This window comes from Python bivittatus, unplaced genomic scaffold (genome assembly GCF_059951505.1).
Source record: "Python bivittatus isolate LINGU-HERP-01145 unplaced genomic scaffold, Pbiv_v1 ctg000090_np1212, whole genome shotgun sequence".
In the NCBI taxonomy this organism is placed as follows: Eukaryota; Metazoa; Chordata; class Lepidosauria; order Squamata; family Pythonidae; genus Python; species Python bivittatus.
The window spans coordinates 6,373,860-6,398,981 of NW_028277046.1; the positions used below are offsets into that span (position 1 = coordinate 6,373,860).

The 25,122-nt window shown below is 41.6% G+C and overlaps 1 protein-coding gene across 3 annotated transcripts in view; it reads left to right on the forward strand.

The window, feature by feature from the left end:
- SPEN (spen family transcriptional repressor) overlaps positions 1-25,122 on the forward strand; it is a 51,849-nt gene that overhangs the window by 14,258 nt on the left and 12,469 nt on the right. For all 3 annotated transcript variants that reach the window (XM_088136948.1, XM_007440633.3, XM_088136949.1), the window contains exons 3-10: positions 1,821-2,297; positions 18,800-18,960; positions 19,589-19,789; positions 20,554-20,705; positions 22,108-22,233; positions 22,826-22,939; positions 23,696-23,809; positions 24,967-25,067. In XM_088136948.1, coding sequence (XP_087993074.1) covers positions 1,821-2,297; positions 18,800-18,960; positions 19,589-19,789; positions 20,554-20,705; positions 22,108-22,233; positions 22,826-22,939; positions 23,696-23,809; positions 24,967-25,067 — 1,446 coding nt within the window. The remainder of the gene's footprint in view (positions 1-1,820; positions 2,298-18,799; positions 18,961-19,588; positions 19,790-20,553; positions 20,706-22,107; positions 22,234-22,825; positions 22,940-23,695; positions 23,810-24,966; positions 25,068-25,122) is intronic.

A 25,122-nucleotide genomic window follows, 5' to 3' on the forward strand; every position in this document is an offset into this window, starting at 1 on the left:
ATAGGTCGTGTTTCCACACTTGGAAAAGGTTGGTATGTCCTGCCCTGTGTATATTAGCCCCTCTCCTAACCCAAGTCAATCCCTTTTTTCCACTAACTCCAGTAGTAATTAGTACTAATAGATAATGAGCATTGCTGTAGTCATTTCAGCTTTGCTAGTTCTTTTGTCTGTCTTCTGTGTCCTAACAGATAAAGGGCTCTTGTACTATACATTAACCTTTCTAGAAATACTGCTTTTTTGTTACTCTATTGTATCAGCTTTCACTGATATAATATTTGACAGGGTGCAGGGTGCGTGTTGATTGTTGTTTTAAAAGTTGAGGGAGAGAGCTCTTTAAACAAATATTTATACCCATTGAAACAATATCTGATCTTATTTGCGTGTAGCTACAAACATTTGTGACGCATATTAAATGCCTGCCTTATAGTTTTTGCTCTTTTGTGAGGCAGCTCTGACTTGCTGGAGAGGCAAGAATTCAGACAAAAGCCTTTATATGCACCCAGTGCCTCCATATGGGGGACAACTGGCCTCATGCCTGAGGTATAGCAGGAGCATAAAGTGGAAAGTTCAAAGAAGAACCTAATTCACTCTTAAAAGGGGGAGAAGGCAGGTCCATGAGTTTTGACCTGAGAGTCAAGAGGAGAAACTGTTCATATGTATACAGTACACTGGATACAGAGAACTGCATTCACTGCTAATTACTTTTCAAGGAAGAGTGTTGGAAATAAAAAGGGGAATGATTTAAATTCCTTCTTCCTTGAATGGATATAGGAAACTTTGTAACTAACATGAGCATTGGCCTTATTACTTGATCTGTGCATGTTTGTTCTCAATTATTTCATCTGTTTTTCCTAGCCATATCCTATAAGATAGGCCATTCAGTGATCTTTCTAGATTAGAATAGTGAACTGTTGGAACCTCTCTTGGCCCAAGGAGCTCACCCATGTTCTGAATTGTCTTAGCAACATAGACTTTCTTTTTAACTCTCAAGTACATAGTAGACCTTTTACAATAAACTTGTGATTCTGTATGGAAAATACAGAAATGACCACAGTTTGTTTTATCTAATATTAAAATATCCCATCTTCTCTTTGTTCAAAGTGGCTTTAAAAATACCACTCTCTCACCAGTAAACAGACACATTATATATCTTTTAGGAGCTTAATGCCTATGACTTTTAGTTGGCTGTATCTTGACATTATTATGAGGATCAGCATACAACTGACTTTAGATAAGCTGATACATTGTCCTGGGACTCTTAGAATCAAAAATCATAAATGAGTTTTTAAAAATGGATAAATTGTTTTTTTCTAGGATTTTGTGGCTAATGCCAAAACCTTAATGACAGGTTTCTAGTGTAGTCATGGAGTGAAACATGTTAATAGTTCTGTTTCATTGTGCTCCTAGAAATAGACTTTAAACTGCTGAATTTAAATTATTTTGCACAAGATCATTAGGACTGTAATGCAGAGTTTGGTCCACAGAAGTCTGATGCCTTTCGGATTCATTAGTCTTCCTCTCCCAGGATCCCTAGTCATTGTCCTGCAAGATAGGGATTATGGGGTGGGAATCTGGAATAGAAGGCATCAAGCTGGCTCAGTTTAACAATGAAATTGAATCAGTGCCAGACCTATGTTGTATGTGAACATGAGCGAGAAGTCATGTAAAAGGACCAAGCTCATTCATTTTGCCAAATAGATCATTGTTAGCCTTGTAATCACTTGCAGTAATAGCCAATGCTGCATTAAATGTTTGCGTGTTGTTGCGTCATTGTTCTCCTCCTCTGATTGACATCCGTGTTTTCCCCCTCCTAAATGCAGGGCTTCAGATAACAGGGAGCGTGCTTATGAACCTAGTGCCTATGGACACCATGAACGGGGGACAGGAGGATTTGATCGCACAAGACATTATGATCAGGATTATTACAGAGATCCTCGGGAACGAACTTTACAACATGGACTCTATTACAGTTCTCGGAGTCGCAGCCCGAGCCGCTTTGATGCTCATGACCCTCGTTATGAACCTCGGGCTCGGGAACAGTTTACTTTGCCCAGTGTGGTACACAGGGATATCTACCGGGATGACCTCACGAGGGAGGTACGAGGTAGAAGGCCAGAGCGGAGTTACCAGCACAGCAGGAGCCGGTCACCCCATTCATCCCAGTCCAGGACCCAGTCTCCTCAGAGGCTGGCAAGCCAAGCGTCAAGACCCACCCGGTCACCCAGTGGAAGTGGTTCTAGGAGCCGGTCTTCAAGCAGCGATTCGATCAGCAGCAGTAGCAGTACCAGCAGTGACAGGTATAGTCATCCCTCTGCAGTCTTGTGGGCGTGCCTTGGTTTGGGTCCCAGTACCTACTGGAAGCAGAGGTGCATCAGCTGCGATATCATTGTTTCTCTCCTCACCCTTGTGAAACAGACAGCCCCCCCCCCCCCCCACTTGAGGCAAGGTTGTGCCTGTGGGGTGGACCATCAGAAACACGCTGCACCCAGAATACAAAAGTACCATCTGTGAAACAGATACCTTTGAGTCACTCGAAGATGGAAGTTTCTTTGATGCTTTCGTTTGTTTGTTGATGAATGGGTGCCATAAAAGACACTTTGTAAAACCAGCCTGCGATTGATTTGGGGTTGCTTTCTGCACTTTCATTTACAATTCAGCACCAACTATTGTCTGAACTGTTCCTCTTATTTATTATCAGGATCTTTTTTTTATGGAAGAGCCACATTGTCTTTCGTTTAGTATCAGAGTGGAGTTTAGTAGATAGGTGAATTATGGGTTTTAAATTGTGGCTGTGGCTGCAGAGCTTCCAGTAGTGAATCGTCCTGGTAAAGCCCATCTATTGTTCTCTGTTTTGGTTAGTAGAAAATCACTGTGGCACTGTGAAAGAAAGATAAACATAGAAATATGTCATTCCATGTATATTTCAAGCAAAGGGCCTTCCTAGTCAGACTGTAGAAGTACAGGCATAAGTCACCTTAGGTTGGAAATGCTTGAAAATGGCCATCTTGAGACATGCGGAGAGTTTTTGAAGGAGGCAGATAAGAACCTGCCCTTGGGTAGTTGCGTTGTATACCTCTTCAGCTTTGTTTTGTCTGAGAGCAGCTCCCTATGGTGTTCCTGCTCATTTGAAGTTTATTCTGAGCATGAGCTCTTCCAGGGACTGATAGCTTTTTCCCCAACCCAGATGCTGTTTTTGACTCCTCTTCCTTTCTCCTATTAAAATAGACTTTGCCCTTTGGAAACTCTTTCTCTGCTTCAAAGGGAGATTCGTAGAACCTGCCATCAGCTTGGATTAATGTCAGTAAATAGATGCTCTTTAGTACACTGAAGTAAGCAATTGGCTAGCAGTCCTTCTTGTGTGAAAGGGGAGGAATGCAGAGGTTCTAGTTCTCACCTCCATTAGACTTTGGAATGTGGTTTAGGGCATGCACACAAGGAAGAGTTCAGGCATTTCATATTTTCATAGCATGTCGACACTTGAGGAAACGTGCTAGAAAGACAGATAAAAAAATGTTAATGTTGGGAGTGACCAGTGAGGATTTTGCAAAGTTGAATCCTGTATTGCAATATCTTCTTCCTGCTTTCATGTTTTTTTAAATCTCGGCTGCTGAATCTGCTCTTGGGAGTTCATCCAAATTCAGCTGGTTCTCTTTAGGCTACTTCACATTTAAAGGCTGTTGGATCTGAAAAGGTTTGTGTAAACTCAATCCTGGGATGCTTGCTGACCTTAAGGCTGTTTTTCTGTACAGGTGCTTATGGTGAATCCAGCTTTCCCTGAACGTAATATAATTGATTCTGCTTTTTAAAGCTATATGTCCAATTTGAAAGAAAGATAAAAAATACTATTATAGAAGTTGCTGGGGAAAAGATAGCATGACTAGACATTGAGGCTTTCAAAATTTGGCTTGTGTGGTTGAGTTCATTTGATTTCTGTGTCTTTCTTGCCATCCTCAACTCCCAGAGTGAAAGCAGATATTGGCAAACTTAATTTTGTTATGTAACCCTGGCCTTTTCCTCCTGCTGCCCCTTCCTTTCTTTCCAGCTCAGGAATTTGCCAGCAAAGGATGAATCATTGGCTTAGAGCAGTATTTAGATGGGGGGGGGGGGCATGCAGAATTTCTTGGTTTGGGACAGCAGCTTCAGAGTTCAGCCCCAGCAGAAGCAGTTTCAGTGATCTTGGTCCAGGGAAGGCAACTTTTCTGGAGCTGCAACAAGGGTGGTATGGTGCAGAGCCCAGTTTCTCCATAAAGTAGGGGGGGGGGTTGTTGACAGAGGAAAAACTTGGGTAAAAGGGGTGATCAGTGCTGGTTTCTTCTAATCAACTCAGCTGCTACATTTTTCCTGAAATGGTAACTTGGTGTGCTAAGTCCGAAATTCAGTGACTCTTTGCCGTCCTCATTTTCACAGGTTGCACAGGCCTGTCTCCCATTTGATCTAAGCAATCCTCCCAAGCCAGGTCTTAAATATTTCCCTTAGGACCCTATCCCATTTCTTTCTTTCTTAATTGAACACAGATTTCCCCCTGCAGCCCTTTAGAGAAAGGGAGCTTTGTTTGCTTTTTTCATATAGTTCTCTCAGGGGGGCACAAGCTTCCTTGGGTCAGAAGCCTAGTGATTAAATTGGTGCGCGTTTGTATTGGATGCAGAATTGATGTTTTGGTTCATCTCTGGTTGTACTTGGAAAGTTGCCCTTTTGTAGAGACTTTTCTTTTGTCAATACATCTCTTCTCTTCTCTTCTCTTCTCTTCTCTTCTCTTCTCTTCTCTTCTCTTCTCTTCTCTTCTCTTCTCTTCTCTTCTCTTCTCGGGGTGTTGAAGGCCCTTATCTTAGGTTCTTCCAACTGCTTAGTAACAGGGAAGGTGGCTGTCAGAGGTGCGGGTGAGAAAAAGGCAGTGTTTCCTTCCAAGGCTGCATATTGGGATATTTTATTTCTTTGCAAGGTAATTCACTACTGTACTTTTTGTAGTAAATCTCACTGGAACAGTACTTTAATAAAACAGTTGACATAGAAACTTGGTATATAAAAATGGCCTTGGTAAAGATCCGCTTTCAGCTGTGTATGAGAGTGTGAGTGTGTGTGTGTGTGTGAGAGAGAGAGAGAGGGAGAAAAGATGTCAAGTTGCATAGGCCAAGATGCATTGCAAAGCAGTATGTATGGAATTTATTTTGGTTTATTTTATTCCTTCAACTTATTTCTGGTATGTCTTGCAAAATGTGAAAAAAGTAATAAAAACAAATTGAATCAATTAACATGGAAGCTGCTGCACCTCTGACAGCCACGTTCCCTCCACCCCACCCCACCCAGAATAAATCTGCGTGGATCTTAAATTCTTCCTTTCAGATACTGTGGCTGTGCAAAAGAAGGCAAACTAGGCTTCCCTGCTGATAAGCAAAGCACACTACAGTATATTCTGTAGGAGTTGCTGTGTCCAAATTGTGCAGGCAGTGCAAGGAGTTCCTTGTTTGTGTCTCCAGAACTAGTCTGAACTGGAATCCTCCAGCCAGATTTGGCTGCTTGCCACCTCCTAGGAGGCTCTGTGTGATATGGCCGTCCTCCCTGCCTGCTTGTTGTTGTTGTTGTTTTTCCGAAGCAGGAGCCTTTGGGTGAGCGGGGCAGAGAACGCGCGGCTGGCAAGGACTCCTGGGCAGCCCTGGCAGAGGAAGGGGAGAGTGCCTGCAGAGACCCATCTTTGAAAGTTGAGCTGAGGGGAATATATACAGTATAGTTGGGTTCGGCTTCTGGAAGGTGCACTACCAAACTATACAGAAGCCCACCCAAGTGGCTTATATGGCTTATATTCAGACTATTTCTATTTAAAGAAGCCTATCTCGGCAAAACGTGCATAATGGAGAACAATATCAAAGAAATTTATTCAGGTCTCCGTATATTAGGAGAAGATAGAAAAGCTCTCTAAGATAAAGTTGCAAATCAAAATGGATACTGAGAGGGTTTTTTGTTTTTTGTTTTTTTACTACAGTTTAAATATGCCAGCAGATGGGAATATGGCTCCACTAATGTGTGAAATAAAATGAGTCAGATTTAGCTGATCTGACTCTCTTAAGTAGCCCCTCTGTGATTTTACTACAGATAGCAAAGGACTAAAATTGTATTACCTTTGTTCATCCTTTCTTGGAATTTTTGAATTTGGTAGCCCAAAGCTAAATTTCTTCACAGCCCCCAAACAGAAGTAAGAAATGTAGCTCGACTTGTTTGGACTGCAGGTATCTGACTGCACCTTTTGTCCTTCTCTTTCATGGCCTTCAGCTTTTACTAGAAGGCATATTTTGCCTACTCATACATTAACATTTCCTCTAGCCCTTGGTTGCAATATCATCCAGAAATATGACTCTGTGAAGCTGATACTTCTGGTGACAGGACGTAAGGAAGGAAGGTATGAGCCTTGGTTTACAGTATTTTGTACAAGCAGATATATTTCTCTCTCAATCTTGACATTAAAGAAGACAGTTTCAACTAGTATGCTTGCCTGTCGGAAGCCTGCACTAGTTTTCAGTTTGTATCCAGGCCTAATTCAGAATGTTGTGATTAACTTTGAAACCAGAAATGCTTGAAGCTTGATTGTGTGAAGGATGGTCTCTCCCAGGTATGTCTACCTGATCCCTAAAATGTCCTCTCTAATGAGGCGGGAGAGCCAGTTTGGTGTAGCGGTTAAGGCATCAGGCTAGAAACCAGAAGAATGTGAGTTCCAGTCCTGCCGTAGGTACCGAGCCAGCTGGGTGACCTTGGGCCAGTCACACACTCTCAGCCCTGCGAAGCAGGTCAATACTGACTTGAAGGCATCAAAAAAACAACAACAACTGATTTATAAGATGATTGGTTGCCTAGAGCTTGTATTAAAAAAAAAAAAAAGTACCAGGTGACACTCTTCTTATTTTCCAAAGTCTTTTAAATACTGCTTGGTGTGTTTCAGATCTGAAAACTAATTGTTCCTTTTCTTCACTTAGTGTTAGTGCTGTTTTTATATTGCTTTTATGCTACTACTTCATATTGGTGTCTATGCTGATTGCTCCATTGGTTTTCCTTACCGTATGGATTGCTTTTACTTTATTTGGTTTTGGATGTTGATTTTTCAAGCTGTGGGAATCACCCAGAGGACTGGGTCCATTGTTTGGACTGTATAAGTAAAAAAATTGGGATTTTTTTGGCTCATCTGTTATCCAGGAGCGGGCGGTGCTGTTGTAATGGCCTTATTTCATGCATACGCAAATGTGGAGCATGGACAGGGTATTTAAACTCCAAGGCTATGCTTGAAGAACGCTTTACAGTAGATCTCAGCTCAACCGTTTCAGGGCACTTTCTCTCCAAACTTTTTCTATGAAGCCAGTCTGCTGCTTTCCAGTGTTGTATTTTAGCTTGTAGGCTTCTTTGAGACTCAAACTTTCTAATACATTTGTTCCAATTTTACCACGCTCTTTGAAGTCATCAGTGAATAAACTGTGGATTAGTTACCTGCTTTTTAAAAATGTAAGATTGTGTACAAAGCCTGAACATTGTTACTGAAAGTTGACTTGTGTAGTACAAGGTATATTGGAGGAGTTGCTGATACACTGTTGTTATTTTTGTTGGTATTGTTCCCTTCTCAAAACAGTTTTGCTCACAGAGTGCACCTTTTTCAAGTGGTAAATAAGGTGCACTTATTAAAATTAAGAAATACATTCCACTGGCATAGGAAATAGCTTTGGCTACATTAGTAGCCAGGATCTAAAGTAAAAGATTTGGTTCATACCACAGCATTAGCAAAACAAGTTTTGCCTTCTGTACATGCTCAGTTGCCTCCTTTCATCGAGACTTGAATAAAAGATGAATCTATATGTATTCATTGATGTTACAATGTTTATGGGTCTTCAGGGACTAAAGTTACATAAGTTTACGTAAGTTATGTTAAGCTTACATAAACATAAAAGTAAATAAAAGTAACCTGCTATTCAAGAGGCAATATGTAAAATTTAATCACGCTCTGGAAGTGTTCAAGAACGGATTATGGATTTCTAGACTACTCTGTAGCCTTGAATTCGAAACGGTACTCATGATTTAATATATAAACAAAATTTTAATTCTGTTTTCAGGCATAAAGTGACAAGTGAAACGCCAAAGTTATGGGTCATCTGGATAGGCCTGAACTTTTCAGAAAAAAGGAACTGCAGTGGTTGGTGGGCGTTTTGCCTGTTTAAGTCTTTAAGAGTGATTGAAGAATAAATATATTGTGTATGGAATATAACTGCCAAAAATTAGACATGTTTCTTTGTTTCCATATCTTCTGCATTTTTCTTATATCTCTCATCATTCATCATACTTCTGTGGAAAGGAAGAGAATTCAACCAGCTATTACCATTTAATGGAATGTGCTAAAAGATGTAGTATGAATAATTACACTTTCCTTAGTGTATCACTTGACATCTCATTAGTAGCAGACTGCTGTAGTGTGTCACATTTTGCAGATTATGCAAAATGAGAGCCTGGCTCCTTTCTGCATTGCTTCCTTTAAGGAAGATTGGTTTACCTGGTTGGTTTGTCAGGCAGAAAAAGGGAATTGCCAAGAGCAGTAGATGGGGAAAAAATCTTCTGGTTGATGTTGTAGTGTACTGAACGTTTTACAGGTACAGTGTACAAGTTTTTCCTATATGAACCTGCTTACATGTTAGGAGTCTTGTTGGAAACTCCACTGCATGTTCCAGTACCCTCAGAAATTCAGCTAGTTGAAAGTTATATGTTTTGTTTCAAAGCTGGAACAAACTGTTGTGTTTCAGAAGTTCTGCCAAACTATTCAGACTGGCTGCAAGTCAGCAGAAACAAAACCCAGAATGTTTTAGTTTTTCCAGGTTTGGGCCAAAACAAAATCTGGAGGGATGCTTGAGTGATTCCACAGGGTGAGCATGACCAGGCTGGTGTGCATCACCCCCTCTATCCTGTCCTCTTCCCAGCAGCTCCCAGCCCTCCTCCCTATTTTTCCAGCATCTTTCCTTATGTCCTTCCCTGCCTTCCCTTAGCTACCACCGATGTCCACGCCTTTTCCCTGTTCTTAAATCCCCCACCCTGCTAATAATGTCCCCATTTCATTTCATATATGGACTAAAACATGTACATGTTTTGGTTCAGGGACAGACCAGCTGTTCTGTACATAGCAGAGTTAATGCACTGAATGTTTTATACATTCCTGATTGGTTGTAAGCAGGGAAAGGGTGCTCTTCGTGGCTGGGTGAGCCCAGGACTCACTCTTCCTTTCCGAGGGCCTTTCTGATGTTAGGCTTCTCCCAATAAACTGGTCTGGAAACAGATAGATAAGCATGCTCTCAGTGATACAAGTACTCCTGGTAAGTAGATTTATTGCAGAAAAGAAAAGAAAAGGGCATTCTGAAAGAATTCCAGCAACTGCTGTGTATCGAATATCAGCCCTGTTTACTGTGAAATCAAAGTTCACATTCTTATGCCTCTTTCCGCATGGTGTAATGAGCTAGAAACTGCTTTATTCTGGGCTGCAATGACGGTTTTCACCTTTCTCTTATTTTAGAAACAAACCGCTCTAGCATAAACCCACTATTTCTTTGTGACCATGTGAAAACTTGTTCACAGACTTAAAATAGTCTAAACTTTTTTGAGCCTTTGGAAGTGGTTCTGTTTGTTATAGTATGATGATTATGATATTTTAGTGTTGATGACTGCTTTGATCTATTACCTGCTTCTAAATTAATTTATAATTTTAACTTACAATATTGTCTAACTTAGACATGAATGTTTAGACAAACAGGTTTTGTCCTTTCCTCAGACTTGGAGAATGACTCCACTTTTCTGTCACTCAACTTTAACAAACATTATAATTTGATATGTTCAGGTGAAAATGACAACTGCGAAAACATTTTCAAAACCCATCTTTTGCTAGAATTGTATTGTTTAAATGGAATAATTGCCTAAATATAAAATGTCCATTGAAAGAAACAACTGGAAAGGCCCAAGGGCAGTATGAGAAAAAAGGAGGGATCTCCCTGGTCTTGAACAAAGAACAAACAAAAAAGAAAGGAGATTTATGCCTCATTCTAATGGGAGTGCATGATTAACCTGCTCAGCAACTAGTTTTATTGCAAAGACTGATGAGAGTAAGCAAAGTGGAAGAGGGCAGCAGCCTGGCTTATAGGAATGCTCTTCTTCAATTTCTTTATTTAATTAACTATTTTAAAAATGTTTGCAGCTGTAGATAAATCTGAGCAAAATTTGTCAATCTTTTAGAACATTTTCATTTGCATTAGAGGCTGCTTTGCAGTGTCTATGTTGAGACAAGCATAACATTGTTGTGGATTTTTCTGAGTGTACACGTAGAAGGGGGTTAATGTTGCAGTGCTCTGAAGAGCTAATTCTTCTTAAAGTCGTCTTGAAACTTTTGGGTGACTTTCTGGCCACTGAAGCTGGCAATCTCTGAAATGCAATGGACTGAATGGTATACCTGATTACTCTCTTTTCTCTTCTTAGATGAAAGCTAAGGGCAGTGGAGCACAGAGAGAAGAGATAGTGGCATTAAGCTTGAGTTAAACCTAGCTGAGTCTGCTATTGTATAGCAGTTGGGGCAACTAAGAAATGTATTTTAAATGGAATGGCAATACCTTGAAGGACCACCATGCTTGTTGACTTGGCTGAATTTCTGGACTCTGCTTGAGTGCAGGATGGTTCTTCACAAGCTTAATTTAGCTAGAGAAAAAAAATGCAATTGTTTATCCACAAAGACTTAGTCACACGCAAGTATTAACTAGTAGGGCATGACACACTGGGACCATCAGCTGATTGCTTGGCTTATGTAGGTCAGAGTTATGGGGCAAAGTAAGTTCACCTTAGCAGCACATGTTAGACCCTTAGAGTGTGTTCTCATGTATGCTGCTTGCTTGTTCTCTAAGTTTATGTTTCATTCTCTTTCAACAACTTAGTGGGGATTAACCTTTCTTTAGTCTTCTGGGGTAGGTCTCATTTTTAAGATAGTGAAACTTTGGTGGAGAGAGAACAATATGTCAAGGAAACTAGTGAGTTTCCAAGGGTGATTTTGTTCCTGTGTGTGGAACCTTTGAAGCACATTTTATTATTGAGAGTCAAGGAATTGGAACTCTTTGTTGCTTCCATGCCGTCTGAAAAGAAGGGTAGATTATTGACTCACTTGAGATTGGCTCTGTTACCATTTGTGGACTAATCTGACTAGAACCCATTAGAAAGCCACATACATGAAATTGTTCTGACGTCATGCATGTTTCTCCACTCATCTGACTTATGTGAAGTATGTTGTTTCAGATGCAACAGGCAAAAGCTTTGATTTCCAAGAACTTGTCCTTGGTTTGAAGGAGCTTGAGTTTGAGGAACTTTGGGGATTATTGCAAGCTTTGCAGTTTCTCGTTTGATGAAAGCTGCTGTTGAAAATGAGCATGAAGTTGCTTTTAGCCAGATCAGCACTTGTAATCTCTGCCAAAAAGAAATCTAAGTTCGACTCAAGGAAATGTGTAAATTAAAGCTTCATAAAGGGATAGATTTACATTCATGTTTGTAATCCTTTTATGAGTTGTTCATCTGATTGATTTACAATTCTTCATGCCTTTCATTTCTAAATTGGTGGTGGTGGGGGGGTTAATCCAATTTCCTGCATTGTGAACAAGATTGGTAAGGTATTGGAAGGAGGACCAAGGCTGGTACAGAGCATATTTGTGCTGCCTTCCAAAATATTTTCCCTATCCAGGTGTCAGCTCCTCCAGGAGCCTTTGGCAGATTCAGTTTGTTCTCCGTGATTCACTGGGTTAATAAAAAGCCAACCACCGTGCTAGATTAGAGAACACACTGTGCCTGTTTCATGTATATTTCTAACCTCACGTTGTCTCTCAGAATCTTGGGCAGCTCTTAAGGTTTGTTTTTTTAATAACAATTTTTTATTAAAGTTTAAAAACACAAAGATAAAAAAGAATGCAAACTAAGAAAAATATAAAAAGTAAAATAGTGCAAAGAAAAAGAAGAGAAAAAAGAAAAAGAAAAAAGATACATAAAGTAATGACTTTCCCCTTCATCAAGACAAGTACAAACAAGTTCAGTAACTTAACACCTTCTTTAACATTTCAGCAAATAATCTCTTCTTCCCATATCTCATCTTTTATCTATAAAGAAATTATAAAGCGTTGTCATTCAGTCTTAGTCAGCAAAAGTCCATTAAGAGTTACCAGAAATAACAGCATATATATTTTAACCTTAATCATATAAATCAGTTTCATTTTCTTTTCCTTTACCTTTAACAGAGGAACTTATCGTTTTCTCTCAAAATGCAACCAAAAAAAAAAAATCTTCTTCCCATATCTTATCTCTTATCTATCAACCTTGAAAACCTTGTCATTCAAACCTAGTGAAAAAAAAATCCAATAAGAGTTACCAGAAACAACATATTAAGAATCTTGATCTTTAATTCCTTCAAGTTTCTTATCATTTTCTCTTTTTCTCCTCTCAGAAACACCTTCACAAGTTAAGCACATACTGGAAACAACAACATCTTTTTTTTTAAAACTTAATCAAATAAACCAACTTTGTGATCCTTTCCTTTTAACACCTTAGCTTATTGCTTTTTCTGAAAATACAACAAAAACCCTCTTTTTCCCATATCTTACCTATAAACAAATCTTTAAAGCCTCATCATTCAGTCCTGGTTGAGAAAATCCCATTAAGAGCTACTAGAAAGAACATAATATATATTTTAACCTTGCTCAAATAAGCAAACTTTGTATTTCTTCTTTTTGCTTTTAAAAATCTTGATGTTTATTCCCCTTAAGTAGTGTCCCAGAAGCTGATTTCTTTTCATTTTCTCTTTGTCTTTTCTCAGGAACTCCTTCATGAGTATGAAATATCTCTTTTGTAAGTCCAAGATAAGAAAGTTGTCAAAGTTGCTCTTCTGATTTATTATTTGTGTGTCTCTTTTGATCATTTAAGACATCAGCCGGTTTCATTTGTAAATCCAGTGTAACATCTTTTTCCATATCATTCTTATAATTTGTCAAATTTGTCCAATCCAAAACAGCCTGATCCTCAGTTGTATCCTATTCTATCTCCTCTTTTAAACCCATTTTTATGATAGCAGACAGTCTCAAAAGAAATTTCTGAGTGCGTTGTTCCCAAATATCCTTGAATCCTTCCAGAGTTAAAATACTTTTCTCCGTTCTGTATTAGTGGGTCTCTTCTCCTTTAATTATAATCTCTAGTTCTTTCTGGTTGCTTCTAGCGTCCAGCCTTCCAAGCCTCCTCTTATCATGTTTTTCTCTAATCCACACCATTTTCCCACAGGACGATTTCTTACACTTAGATTCAAAATCTTTGTATATTTTTATTAGGATGTTAAACAATTCACAGGAAGGATTCTTATAATTAATTTCAAAATCTTATTTCCAATCCATCTTGCCCCTTAATCTGTAACTTTCCAAAGTCAGTGTTCTAATCAACCGTTTGCTTTTATTTCAGAATTAATTTTTTTAAAGTTATTAAACTTACATGAAACTTCTTTCACTAAGGATTGAAGGAGAATCACCCGGTGTGATGCAACTTGTCATTCTGAAGGTTCTTAATATCCAAAAAGCAGTTAACAAGCAACTTCCATGAGTGATTAAGAAAGGAAGTGGGCGAACCCAGTGTCCATTTAAAGGCTCTGAACCGCAGCTTGGGCACAGCTGACTTTCCTTCGGCTCCCGGAGCTCTAAAACCCACGGGAGACTCCTGTTTTACGGTCTCCTCACGGGGAGCCTCTGTATGGAGTGCTTACAGGCAGCTCTTTGGGGGTTTGGAAGCCTGGAAGGACCTACAAATGGTCTTTTCAAATAAGAAGCCTATTTGCCATGCCTCTCTTTGTGCTTGCTTAAGTAACTGGTCAGCTAGGTGGCAGTTTGAAACCATTGGCAGCTGTATATTTGTGCAGCTCAGTTTGCAGTTTCAAAGATGTTCTCCTACATGCAGACCCAGCTGCATAAACGTATTAGGCACTTCAGTAACGGTTTCATTCTCAGTTCTGCCTCGTTTTTGCATTTCTGCTTCCTTGTGAACATGCACTTAGTTTGCTTTTCAACATAAACAGAGCATTGCTTGAGGTCACTCCAGGTACCTTATACATTTAGCTGGTTAACAAAGTTATTATAATCAGAGACTCTCTGGGTTACTGTTTAATCAGCCTCTAATCTTAGATAATACATTAATGCTGCAGCTAGAACTGTCTTGGTCAAAAAACCAAGTTCACTTTACCCGTCTGCATCCTGTTTTTTGTATCATCTGGCCTGATGGCATAATGTGAATGGAAATGAAGGTCAGTCAGACAGAGTTCCAGTGGCAGCCAACCGTTGGGTTCAGATGATCTCAAGAGCAGGACTGAGTGTTAGAGAACCAAAACTATGCAAACAAGCTCAAATTTTTTGCCCACACTGTGTAGGTATTTTAGTATGTCCCAGAAGAGCTGTCAGGAGAATAAGAAGAGAATCGGTATTCTTTTCACAAAGACTTTCCCAGTGAAGTATCCAGAATAGTTATACTTGCTATAGGCTCATAGCAGTGGATCGATATCCCAAATTGGTGTCCAGAACTGCCTCCAGGAATGGTGTATGGGGATAGGTGAATCTTCCTTTGAACCTCAGGCCCACCCTGCCGTGTAGGTTAAACTGAAGCACGGTGATTAGGCCAGCTTACTCAGTGAATCTCATGGAGCTAGACCTGGGTCTTCAACTAGTGGCTCTTTGCAAGCATGGGATTGACTGTCTCAGGGCCCACAGGATTTTTCAAGCAATGTGTTTTCCCATTGTGCACATATGAGGCACCTGCATGTGATAATGCCTCTTTGCTGCAGTGTAAATATTTTTGGATCTGGCCCATCACATGTACACATAAAGATCCTCTTTTTCCCAAGATGCTTGGTACCCTTAAGAGGATGTAAGAAGATGCCCTGAGAGGCAAGAGCTTGCTTGGTGAAAGAGTTTTCAAAGTATCTAGAAATGGCAGATTGGACAACCTCTGCCAGCAGAATTCCCTGTATCTCTTTCTTGCAGCTACTTGTGTAAAACAGGGATAATTGTCTCTTCTCTGTCATAGGGAGAAACCTGCTTTATATTGCACTCTGAAAGTAATTGAAGCTGTTTTAAGTCCCCGGAAAGTGACAGAGTTTTCTGCCTTTCTTGAAAAGCTACTGCTGAGCCTTGACTTCTTTCTGTGGCTCTCAGTGGCTTGGTAAATTCTTGTCTTTTTATTGTTCTGAGGATGCTGCAGTGAGCTGGCACCTTGGCAGACTGAATTACAGAGTGCAAACTTTCGCTGTGCTAACCTCACAGAATGAGCATAAATAAGAGGAGACCATACACTGAGTGTAAGTTGATTCACCCAGCGTTGCAGAAGTAAGCGCCCATATTTCTTTCTCCAGGCTTGCCCAGGCCCTCCTTCCTCCTTCTGCCTCTTATGGCCTCTCTCCAAGTTGCACTTCTTTCTTGTCCGCCCAGGCCCTTTTTTCCTTGCCAGCCGTAACTGCAGGTGGGCAGGCCGTTGTGTTCCTCTCCTCACGGATCTCTTGCCGGAGAGATACTCTTACTGTAGCCAAGCTTCTGTCCCCACGTTATCTGAATCTTCATGATTTGCAGTGGGAGTGCATTCTCTGGCAACAGGGTCCTTTCTGTTGCAGTCCTGAGGGAAATTCTTTCTTCAAAGAAAAGTGGATTTTTATTGCCTCTCTCCCCCAACCCACTAGCTTTTTCTTGGCCAATATTGTGTGTTTCTATTTAGCAGCTTTTAAAATATTGTTAAGGTGAAAAGCTCTTTAATCAATTAAATGAAAATTGAGCAACACTTTTGTTCAGGGTAACAAGCAGGACTACCTTGGAGCTTCCTGTTGCCCACAGTGGCAGCCAGGTGCCCCTAAGGAGACCCTGCTGGCTGAGAAAGAAAAGCAAAAGCCTTCTCCCTTCACTTGGGTCACCCGCAGTTGATAATCCAGGGGCTGGTTGTTTCCCACCTTGAGAGGACTACATAGCCATGGAGAGTCTCCTCCTCCCTGTGATGATTTAGAAATCTGCAGATGGTCTTGGGAGAGGCATTCCCTTTCATTCTCACACAGATGTTTGTCCTTCTGTGACACACATGCATCATCCAAAAACAAAGGAAGTCTCTTGTTTTCTTGCTGTGTTTTGCAGAACTGAACAGTTAAACTCATTTAACTACTAAAATTAAGATTTCTTTCAACTGGGCTAAGTCCTAAAAATATAGATCTTATTTGTCTAGGCCTCTAGAATGAATGATCTAGTATAGTCTGCAACCGTAGACATTTATTTCCTTGCAAGCATCATCTCAGAGAATTGCTGATAAGTTAAAGAACCCCTCATTTAGAAAGAGCCACATTGGCTTAAAAAACAAAAACAAAACCTGAATGTTGAAATGAGAGAGCCAGTTTGGTGTAGTGACTAAAGGCCCTGGGCTAGAAACTGGGAGATTGTGAGTTCGAGTTCTGCCTTGGACACATAGCCAGCTGGCTGGCTTTGGGCCAGTCCTCTCTCAGCCCTAGGAAAAAGGCAGTGCCCAACCATTTCTGAAACGTTGCCAAGGAACTTCATGGACTTGTCCAGGCAGTCGCCAGGAGTCAAGACGAAGGTATACAGACCCACACCCACACAAAAGTTGAAATGCATTGTTTTGGGGGAAGATAAAGGAGTGAAAGTAGCCTGGGTTCTGAAATCCATTTGGATGAATATTGATAAGCTGGTTTCTTAAGGATGAAATCCCCTTGTTTTAGGATAACTGACTGCTTGCAAGGATCAGTCAGACACCTGGCCACTTATATGGAGCTGCCAGGAATTGTTTTGTCTTCCTGTACTGTGTTGCAGGATGAAAACAACAAGTTGCTGCATTTCTTACTTTTTTCTCTCTCTGTTGCTAGGAGAGAATGCCTAGTAAAATACTTACGGAGATAAAGATTTTAAAAATGGGACTTAGCAAGGAGGATAGAGTACATATAGCTTGGGAATTTATTGGTTTTAATAAATATCTTGGTGAAAGTTTTGCATCCTCTTTTGTAGGAAACCATGACCATTTCTTAGGTGAATTACGTGAAAGATCTTCAAGCCCATTAGCTTATTTCTATGTCAGTAAGAATAACTGTCCGACCAATCTAGCCCCAAGGGGACAGCTTTATAATTTAAGTGGTGGAGCACTCATGTTGCCCCATTCCACCTTCTGTTTTCCTGCTTTAAACCAGGGTGCAGACAAGAATAGCAAATATTCCATGGACAAGGGCAGTTTAGCTTGGTTTTCCTGGAAGTTGTCACATGACAGTTTTCTGTGCTGTCAGCAGCTGTGGAAGGCTGGCAGAACCAAACTCTGCTCCCTTTGAATTGGAACCTGTGCCAGTAGCTCCTTTTGGGGGAGTAGAAAGGAACTGGGGATTCAGACTCATTTGGCTAACCGTTGATCACCTGGCACAAACACTTTCTTACCTTAAACAGAGAATGCCAGGAAGTGTTTCCTTAAGAGATGAGGGTGGCTCCTCTGTAGCCACTTTCTGTTAGTGTCCACCACCTCTGTAATCATGTCAGTTTTAAGGTTCTTCATATTTAGTGTAATACTTTTCCATTGCTGGCAAATACTTACTTTTCTACTTGTGCTATCACTTCACCAGGATGTAGATATATGATACTTTCTGCTCATATTGCCCAGAAGTGCTAATTATAGGAGTTCCAGTTCTCTTGTGGTAGAAGTTCTTGGTCTTTGTACAGGCCCATCAGATGGACAAGAAATCATGTTCAATTCCCTTTACGACTCTGCCCTTTCTTTCAACTTATGTGTCTGTCCAAGGATCAAATGTTAACAAAGTTATATATGATAAATTTGAGGTAAGTTGTAAACTTTGTACTTTTTATTGTCAGGTAAATTCCTTTTCTCACACCTTATTGGGGATTTTATTTTCCAAGTCTCTTTTCCACATACTGTGTTTCTCCCTTCCTTAGTAAGCCTTTGTATCACCTTCATATAAATCAACATTCCCCAACCTAGTGCTTTTTGGATGTTGTGGACTACAACTCTCAGAATCCTGATTAGGAATTCTGTGACTGTATTCCAGAATATCTGGGAGGGACTAAGTTGGGGAAAGCTGATTACGGTTTGTAAGTAATGAGCTGTTTACTGTGGTTTCACAACCTGTATTTTTCTTAGTTTATTGGTAAAAGGGCAAACAACTGTTTATTTTAATCATGCTGTTCTCTGAAAAATCAGTATAATTTTCAAGTCTTCCTGTACTACTACTTTGTTGAAACTGAAGATTTAATTAACTTTCCTGTTGCAAACATAACGGCATTTACATTACACTTTGCCCTGATTGTGTGTGTTTGACTCCTTTGTCTGAAGATTTTGCAAGAGGCTGAATTTCTTGAGTGGGATGAGTAGTTTTTATGAACATGGCCTTCTGTTGTGTGGGAACCAGGAAAGAGGATCCAGGCCTAGTAGATCTCTGATGAAGAGCTCTTTGTTAGGTGTGCTGGCTGTTTCTGTTAATCAGAACTCCCAGCTGCTTGTTCCACATTCCTTCGATATTAGATGCTTAAAATTGAAGATTTATCCTCCTTCAGTGCAAAGCTAAAATGGGATTTCAGATTATGATTTGCCCTGAATCCTTTCCCAGTCCTACCCCATCCCTTCGCGGTTCCTTGAAGATGACACATAGCAGCATATGGGATGGGAGAAGGAGCCAAGCCTGACGACATGGGTGCTTCAGAGCCTCTGCAGAACTCTTCCTAACTGCATTTCCCATGGTCTCCTTTTGCTTCTGTAGCAGTGACTCTAGTAGCAGTTCGAGTGACGAATCTCCAGCCCGTTCAGTTCAGTCGACAGCTGTTCCAGCCCCCACCTCCCAGTTGCTTCCACCTCTGGAAAAAGATGAACCCCGTAAAAGTTTTGGGATTAAGGTCCAGAATCTCCCTGTGCGTTCTACAGGTAAGTCCCACGCAGCATCTCTGCACCACAGGTGCCACTGCACCCAGCTGTGCCGAGGCTGATGATGATGACGTTCTGCCAGAACACGTAGCGCCAGTTCAGTGAGCCACCACCTCTGTAATTACGTTATGGGTTGCTCTGGCCTAAATTTTGAAAATAGGCACTTTGATTTTTTACTGAAATAGGTCTTGGACAGACTGCACATTGTAATAGAAATTTTACCCCAAGGAAATCTGAGCCTATTCCTCTGCTCATGGTAGAGAAGATAGTGGGCTGCAAGAAAGTAAAGCCCCTTCTCTGACCAACATAGATATTTTAGGCTCCCTTCTTTCTGGAAGGGGAGAATTCTCTGGGACTCCTTTCTCATTTATATACGTCCAAGCCAAAGCACACGTGCTGCCTTGGCACGGGCAGGAATTGCTTAAAGGAAGAAGGAGGGGGGGGTAGGTGCTGGACGCGGCTGAAATAGCTTGTTCTGCTTGCCCGCCACCAGGTGTGTGCGCCTCTGTTCTTGCTTCCCTCGTTATGGATGTAGACGTATACAATGCAAACAGAAGCTTCAAACTAAACTAGTGCTGTGGTTCCAAAGATGACCATGTCTTCTTTTGGTTTGCTCCTTGTGGTGTAGACACCAGCCTCAAAGACGGGCTGTTCCATGAGTTCAAGAAGTATGGGAAGGTGACCTCTGTGCAGATTCATGGGGCCTCTGAAGAGCGATATGGACTTGTATTCTTCCGGCAGCAGGAGGATCAGGAGAAAGCCCTGAACGCCTCCAAAGGGAAGCTGTTTTTTGGCATGCAGATCGAAGTGACTGCTTGGATAGGGCCAGGTGAGCACACGGAAGGCCTTGTGGACTCTTGGAAAGAACAGAGGTGGTTCTCTGGCCCAAAGATTTCTACCTAACTGAAGCATATCAGAACATCTTGGGTGAAATGGAGAAGAATCAAGGAGGTTCCAAAGCAAGCTTAGGGCTTGACCTGTCTAAATGTTGCTTTTCAGTCAGTTTGTCAGATTTTTTTTCTCCCCGTGGTTGTGGGAAACCTCCGTATTGTCCCCTAACTTCCATTTGCTTCTGCTGAGTCAGTCAGTCAGTCAATCGGTTGTGTTTTTAGCTTGCCTCTCAAGTCAGGTGCTTGTTTGGGGAAGTTGAGCAGGAAGAGGCTGTAGGGGACTTGCTCCCTCTGTAGGTGGGAAAAATGAGAAATTGCAGAATGTTTCGCACGTTCAGAATTCTCTATTAATTATCTGACTTTCATTTTATTTTGGCACAATGCAACCTTAGCTGGTTTCATCTGTATATTGGCCTTTTATAATTAGAAAACCATAAATGACATCCCAAATCATTTCTGAACTTGTTCTGTCAGCTATTTTTCCAGGTCAGTTTGCTGAATTTTATTTCTGCTATGAAAAGCATCCCTTGCATTTTCCTTGTCTCTCAGGGATTCACAGGCTTTTCTAACCTTTTATTTCCTGGCATCCCTCAGTGCAAAAACTTTCAGAGTGGGAAGGGGTCCCTGACCCAAATAATAGCTAAGAGACTCTTAGAAGCAAAAATGTCTCAAAAGATGCTACTTTTGTTTCCCTTGCCTTCAGAAACCGAAAGTGAGAATGAATTCCGGCCATTGGATGAAAGGATCGATGAATTTCACCCTAAAGCAACCAGAACCCTCTTCATTGGTAACCTTGAAAAAACCACCACATATCATGACCTTCGCAACATTTTTCAACGTTTTGGAGGAATAGTGGTATGTACGGGCAGTTTATCTCTCCTTATGTGGCAGAGATTGTTAGATAAACATAACCCGTGGCTAGATTTTATTGTTCTTTAGTATGGAAAGTACAGAATTCCAGAGCTGAAAGAGCTGTTTCATGAACCTGACATGTTACTTTCTGGGAGGATAAAAACATAAGCGGTGCCCTGCTGGTTTGGACTTCTGGCCAATCTAGTCCAGCAGTCTGTTGTCACAGTGGCCCGCCAACTGCACAGAGAAGCCCACCAGTCTCCCAGCAGATAGCCTTCAGAGATGGTCAGACTGTCATCGAGGCTAAGAGCCATCGATCCCCATGACTTCCATGAATTGGTCCAGCCCTTTTTTGAAGCCAGCCAAGCTGGTAGCGAGCACCACATCTCGTGGTAGCAAATTCCAAAGTTGAATTACGTGTTATGTAAAAAAATATTTCCTTTTGTCTGTCCTGATTCTTCCAGGACTGAATTTCATTGGGTGACCTCTAATATTTTGGGAAGAGGAAAATAGCTTCTCCTTGTTCGCTTTGTCTGGATGCATAATTTTGTACATCTTAGTCATGTCTCCTCTCATTCACCTCTGCTTGCTTCAACTAAATTACTTAGTTTGGAGGCAAAATATTTTGGGTTTTCTCTTGAACTAGATTTTGGTGGTTATTCCTTGAGTAGATTTCTCTCTCTGTGTGTCCATATATAACATATGTGGGGTATACTCCGTGCCCTTTCTGTTTCTAATAAAAAGCCACCAGGATAGTGGACAAAAACAGGCAATTACTTTTATTAATCATTTACTGTCTTCAGAACTGTGAGCTGCAGAGGAATGGAAGACTGGAGCATTGGACTTTAACAGCGATGTGCGCACGGTATATTTTTTAAAATGTCAGCATAAAGCAAGACCACTGATACTGATGTATTGTCGCCATCTGGAGAGGAAGGTCCAGAGGCAGCCTGTGGCGTTTTCCCTTTTGGGTCCCATCGTCTCCACTTGAGGGAGATGGTGTGCTGGTTCCTTCACTCTCTACTTCCAGTTCAAGGACAGACGGACTGGCTGAGCTCCCTTTTTCAATTGGGAGAGCGAACTGGCTGGGCTACTGGACAGGAGTGAAGAGCCTGTGGGCCTCCGTTCATTGGTGTGGGAGAGGCCAGTGGTAGAAACACCTTGGGAGAACGCTGATCTCCTGGGCATTCAGGCATACAAAATAAAAGAGTGTCTGAGTTACTGTTCATTGATTTCTGGATGAGTAAAGTGGTTCATCTCCAGAACGCAAAGCTGCCGAGCCAGGCGCTGGTCAGCCAGACCACACCTGTCCTCTTGAGCTGGTGCTCCGCCTGACCCAGCTGCCTCCATGGTGCTGCACGGTCTGGGCCCGCTCTTAATGCCGACTGCTTTCTTTCCCCACTAGGATATTGACATTAAAAAAGTGAATGGGATTCCTCAGTATGCATTCCTGCAGTACTGTGATATTGCCAGCGTCTGCAAAGCAATCAAAAAGATGGATGGAGAATATCTTGGAAACAATCGCCTCAAGGTACGTGGAGCCCCTCTAGGGTGCGGCTCTGGGGGGTTAATTGCCAGAGGTGCCCTGCCTCTAACTTAGGCCTTCCTGCTCAGATCAGATTATTCAAATCTGATTATTAGATTATTAATTTGACTGTAGATTATTAAGGCAGAGCTCTTCCAGAGAGTGCTTGGTAGGTAATACCTTGTTGCCTTTGTTTATTTATTAGTTTTCTTATTCAGTGATTGCTCCATCAATGCATTATCTGCTTGTTTATTATATTAATTTTTATGTTGGTTTTTATTAGTTGTATTATGCACCTCTTAGTTTAGTCGGCCGCAGGCTTGGCATAGAGGCTAAAAACCAAATGGATGGCAAGGGGCATTTCTCATATTCTCCCTTAATTGTTTTGTTTCACGGCACCACACAGTAGAGTTTGTCCTGTGCGTGCTACACCTAATCCACTTGCCTAGGAGTGAGCCTGCACAAATGGCATTAATAAAAGTATCCCTCTGACTTGTTCACACCTGCCCCAGAAACATTATCTCCAAAAGCGTTTTATTGAAATGAGCTTAATCGTGCATTCCTCGACTGACTGGCTGCTTTCCCCTTCGGTGTCCAGCTGGGCTTTGGGAAGAGCATGCCTACCAACTGTGTGTGGCTGGATGGACTAGCAACAAACCTCACGGATCAGTATTTGACACGACATTTCTGCCGCTACGGTCCTGTGGTGAAGGTAGGTGGGCAGGTCCCCCATTGCATGAATTGGCCTGTCTTTCTCCTTGACTAATTAATGGCGGCATTCTGACCCCAGTTCAGGCTCCCTCTTCCAGATGCGTTCCCCTCTCCTCCCCGTCTGGCTTTCACCCGTCCTGCAAAGCGTTTCAGAGCTTCCCGTCTTTCCTGTTTGGGCATTAGAGCGAGTTCAGCAGCACAAGCAGGAGCATTGGGAACATTTGTCTAAGTTCTGTTTCCGCATTCGTTTGGGAAGCTGGTATATGATTCCTATAGCTCTGTCCTTGTTAGAAGCTCCTTTCTAAGTTTTGTTCAAGTTGGTTTTGACTTCAGCCCAGTTGCTTCTCTAACATTACAGGGTAAATAAATAATATGTTCTCTTGGGACCAGCCTCCTGAACAAGCTTGTTGGACTGAGCGGGATCTTGAAATGTTCTGTTATTTCTACTGATCTGAGAGGTTCATTGCCCTTGAAACAGAACATTCAGGAACCTTGGTAGAATTGCCACTATGGTTCCCCGCTTTGTGCTTTTTTGGATAAATGCCCCTGCTAAATCCTTTTTTTAATCCATAAGATGATTGTGGGAGATAAGGAAATGTTAAAAAAAACACTGATTACACCTCAGACAGTGTTCAAAATCCTTGTTGTCCTTCTTGCCTCTGAAACAAGGTACAAGTTGAAAACTCCTTAACTTCAGCTACCATGATGATTCCTCCCCTTTCTGCCCTCTTATTTTGCTTTTCTTTTTGTTTTACAGGTGGTGTTTGATCGCTTAAAAGGCATGGCTCTCATTCTCTACAATGAGATAGAATATGCACAAGCTGCTGTCAAAGAGACCAAGGGGAGGAAAATCAGTGGGAATAAAATTAAGGTCTGCAAAATTAACCTCTTCGAGAGCCATTTTTAAAAAAAAGTTATGTAAGGGAATTTTTCTGTGGCATAGAACATTTTCACCTAACCAGCGTAAAATAATCACAGCTGGAGGGATCACTATTTCTACCCTCTGCTTAACAGGGATATGAGGCCCCCTTCTGCTGTTACATGCAGAGCTACTGCTTCTTTCTACTCTGCTATTGCTTTGCTCAGCTTCCCCTCCTCTCCTCTCCCCTCCCCTCCCCTCCCCCTTTTGCTAACATGCATGTGGGCTTCTTCTTATGGAGCGTCCTTCTTAGGAGAAGATTAATCTTGTGCCTGGTTCCTTTGCCTCCATTTCGGAATTGGTGGTCAAAGGGCTGCGTGTTTCTGTACGCTGGCTTTTTCCCTGCCGGAGCAAAGAAAACCAAGCAGGTCCTTGGATTGTCTCATCTCCTTGTTAAGCTTCCAGTCAGGAGCTGAACCTGCCAGGGGAGTGAAACAGAAATGGCTCTGTGAGCCTCCTCGTACCAAGGGGCTCTAGTAGTTTTGAACCTGCCCCGTTGCTGTGGTTTTCTTCGGTGACAACAATGGAAAAGTTGTGAAGTGTTATGGAACGATTCTCTATTGAGTCAGTCTTAAGCCTTTTAGCAGTTGGCCCTCAAGTGCCACTGCTTGATTTTCTCAGCGTTACATGGGCATTTGGGAATTGGAGGGTTCCTCTCCTGAGGCAGAGAGGCTCTGTGCCCAGGCTTCTTTTGCTGTGGCAGATGGAAATCGTTTCCAGTGAGCTGCTGCTGGGGGATGCCTAGAGAATGATTGCAGAACAAATAGCTGCAGTAAGGCCCCGCTTAATAGGCCAAGGTGGTCAGAGGCTGACGGGATCCCTGTGGTCGCAATCAAACAGTCCAGGAGGAAATCATAAGGCTTCCTACATTTAACTTGTAGGCTTTTATGAAAGTTAGCATCTTCTCCAGAGTCTATGAGCACAGAAGTTCTACTTTCCTGATGAGGACGGATTGGGGCGGGGCATGTCACCCTGCATTTTGCTTTCTCCCCTTTTTTCATTGTTGTGCTTGTGGGACTAAACCTGTCTGGGAATATTTCCACATTTCATGATCTGGTAATTAACCAAAATAAAGGAGAACTGACTGCCTGAGTAATCTTACATTTCAGGTGGATTTTGCAAACCGTGAGAGCCAGCTGGCATTTTATCATTCTATGGAGAAAACTGGTCAGGATATTAGAGACTTCTATGAAATGCTAGCAGAAAGAAGGTAAGTCTTTCTATCCATACACTGTTGGCTTTTTCCACACTCAGGAATTGGAAAA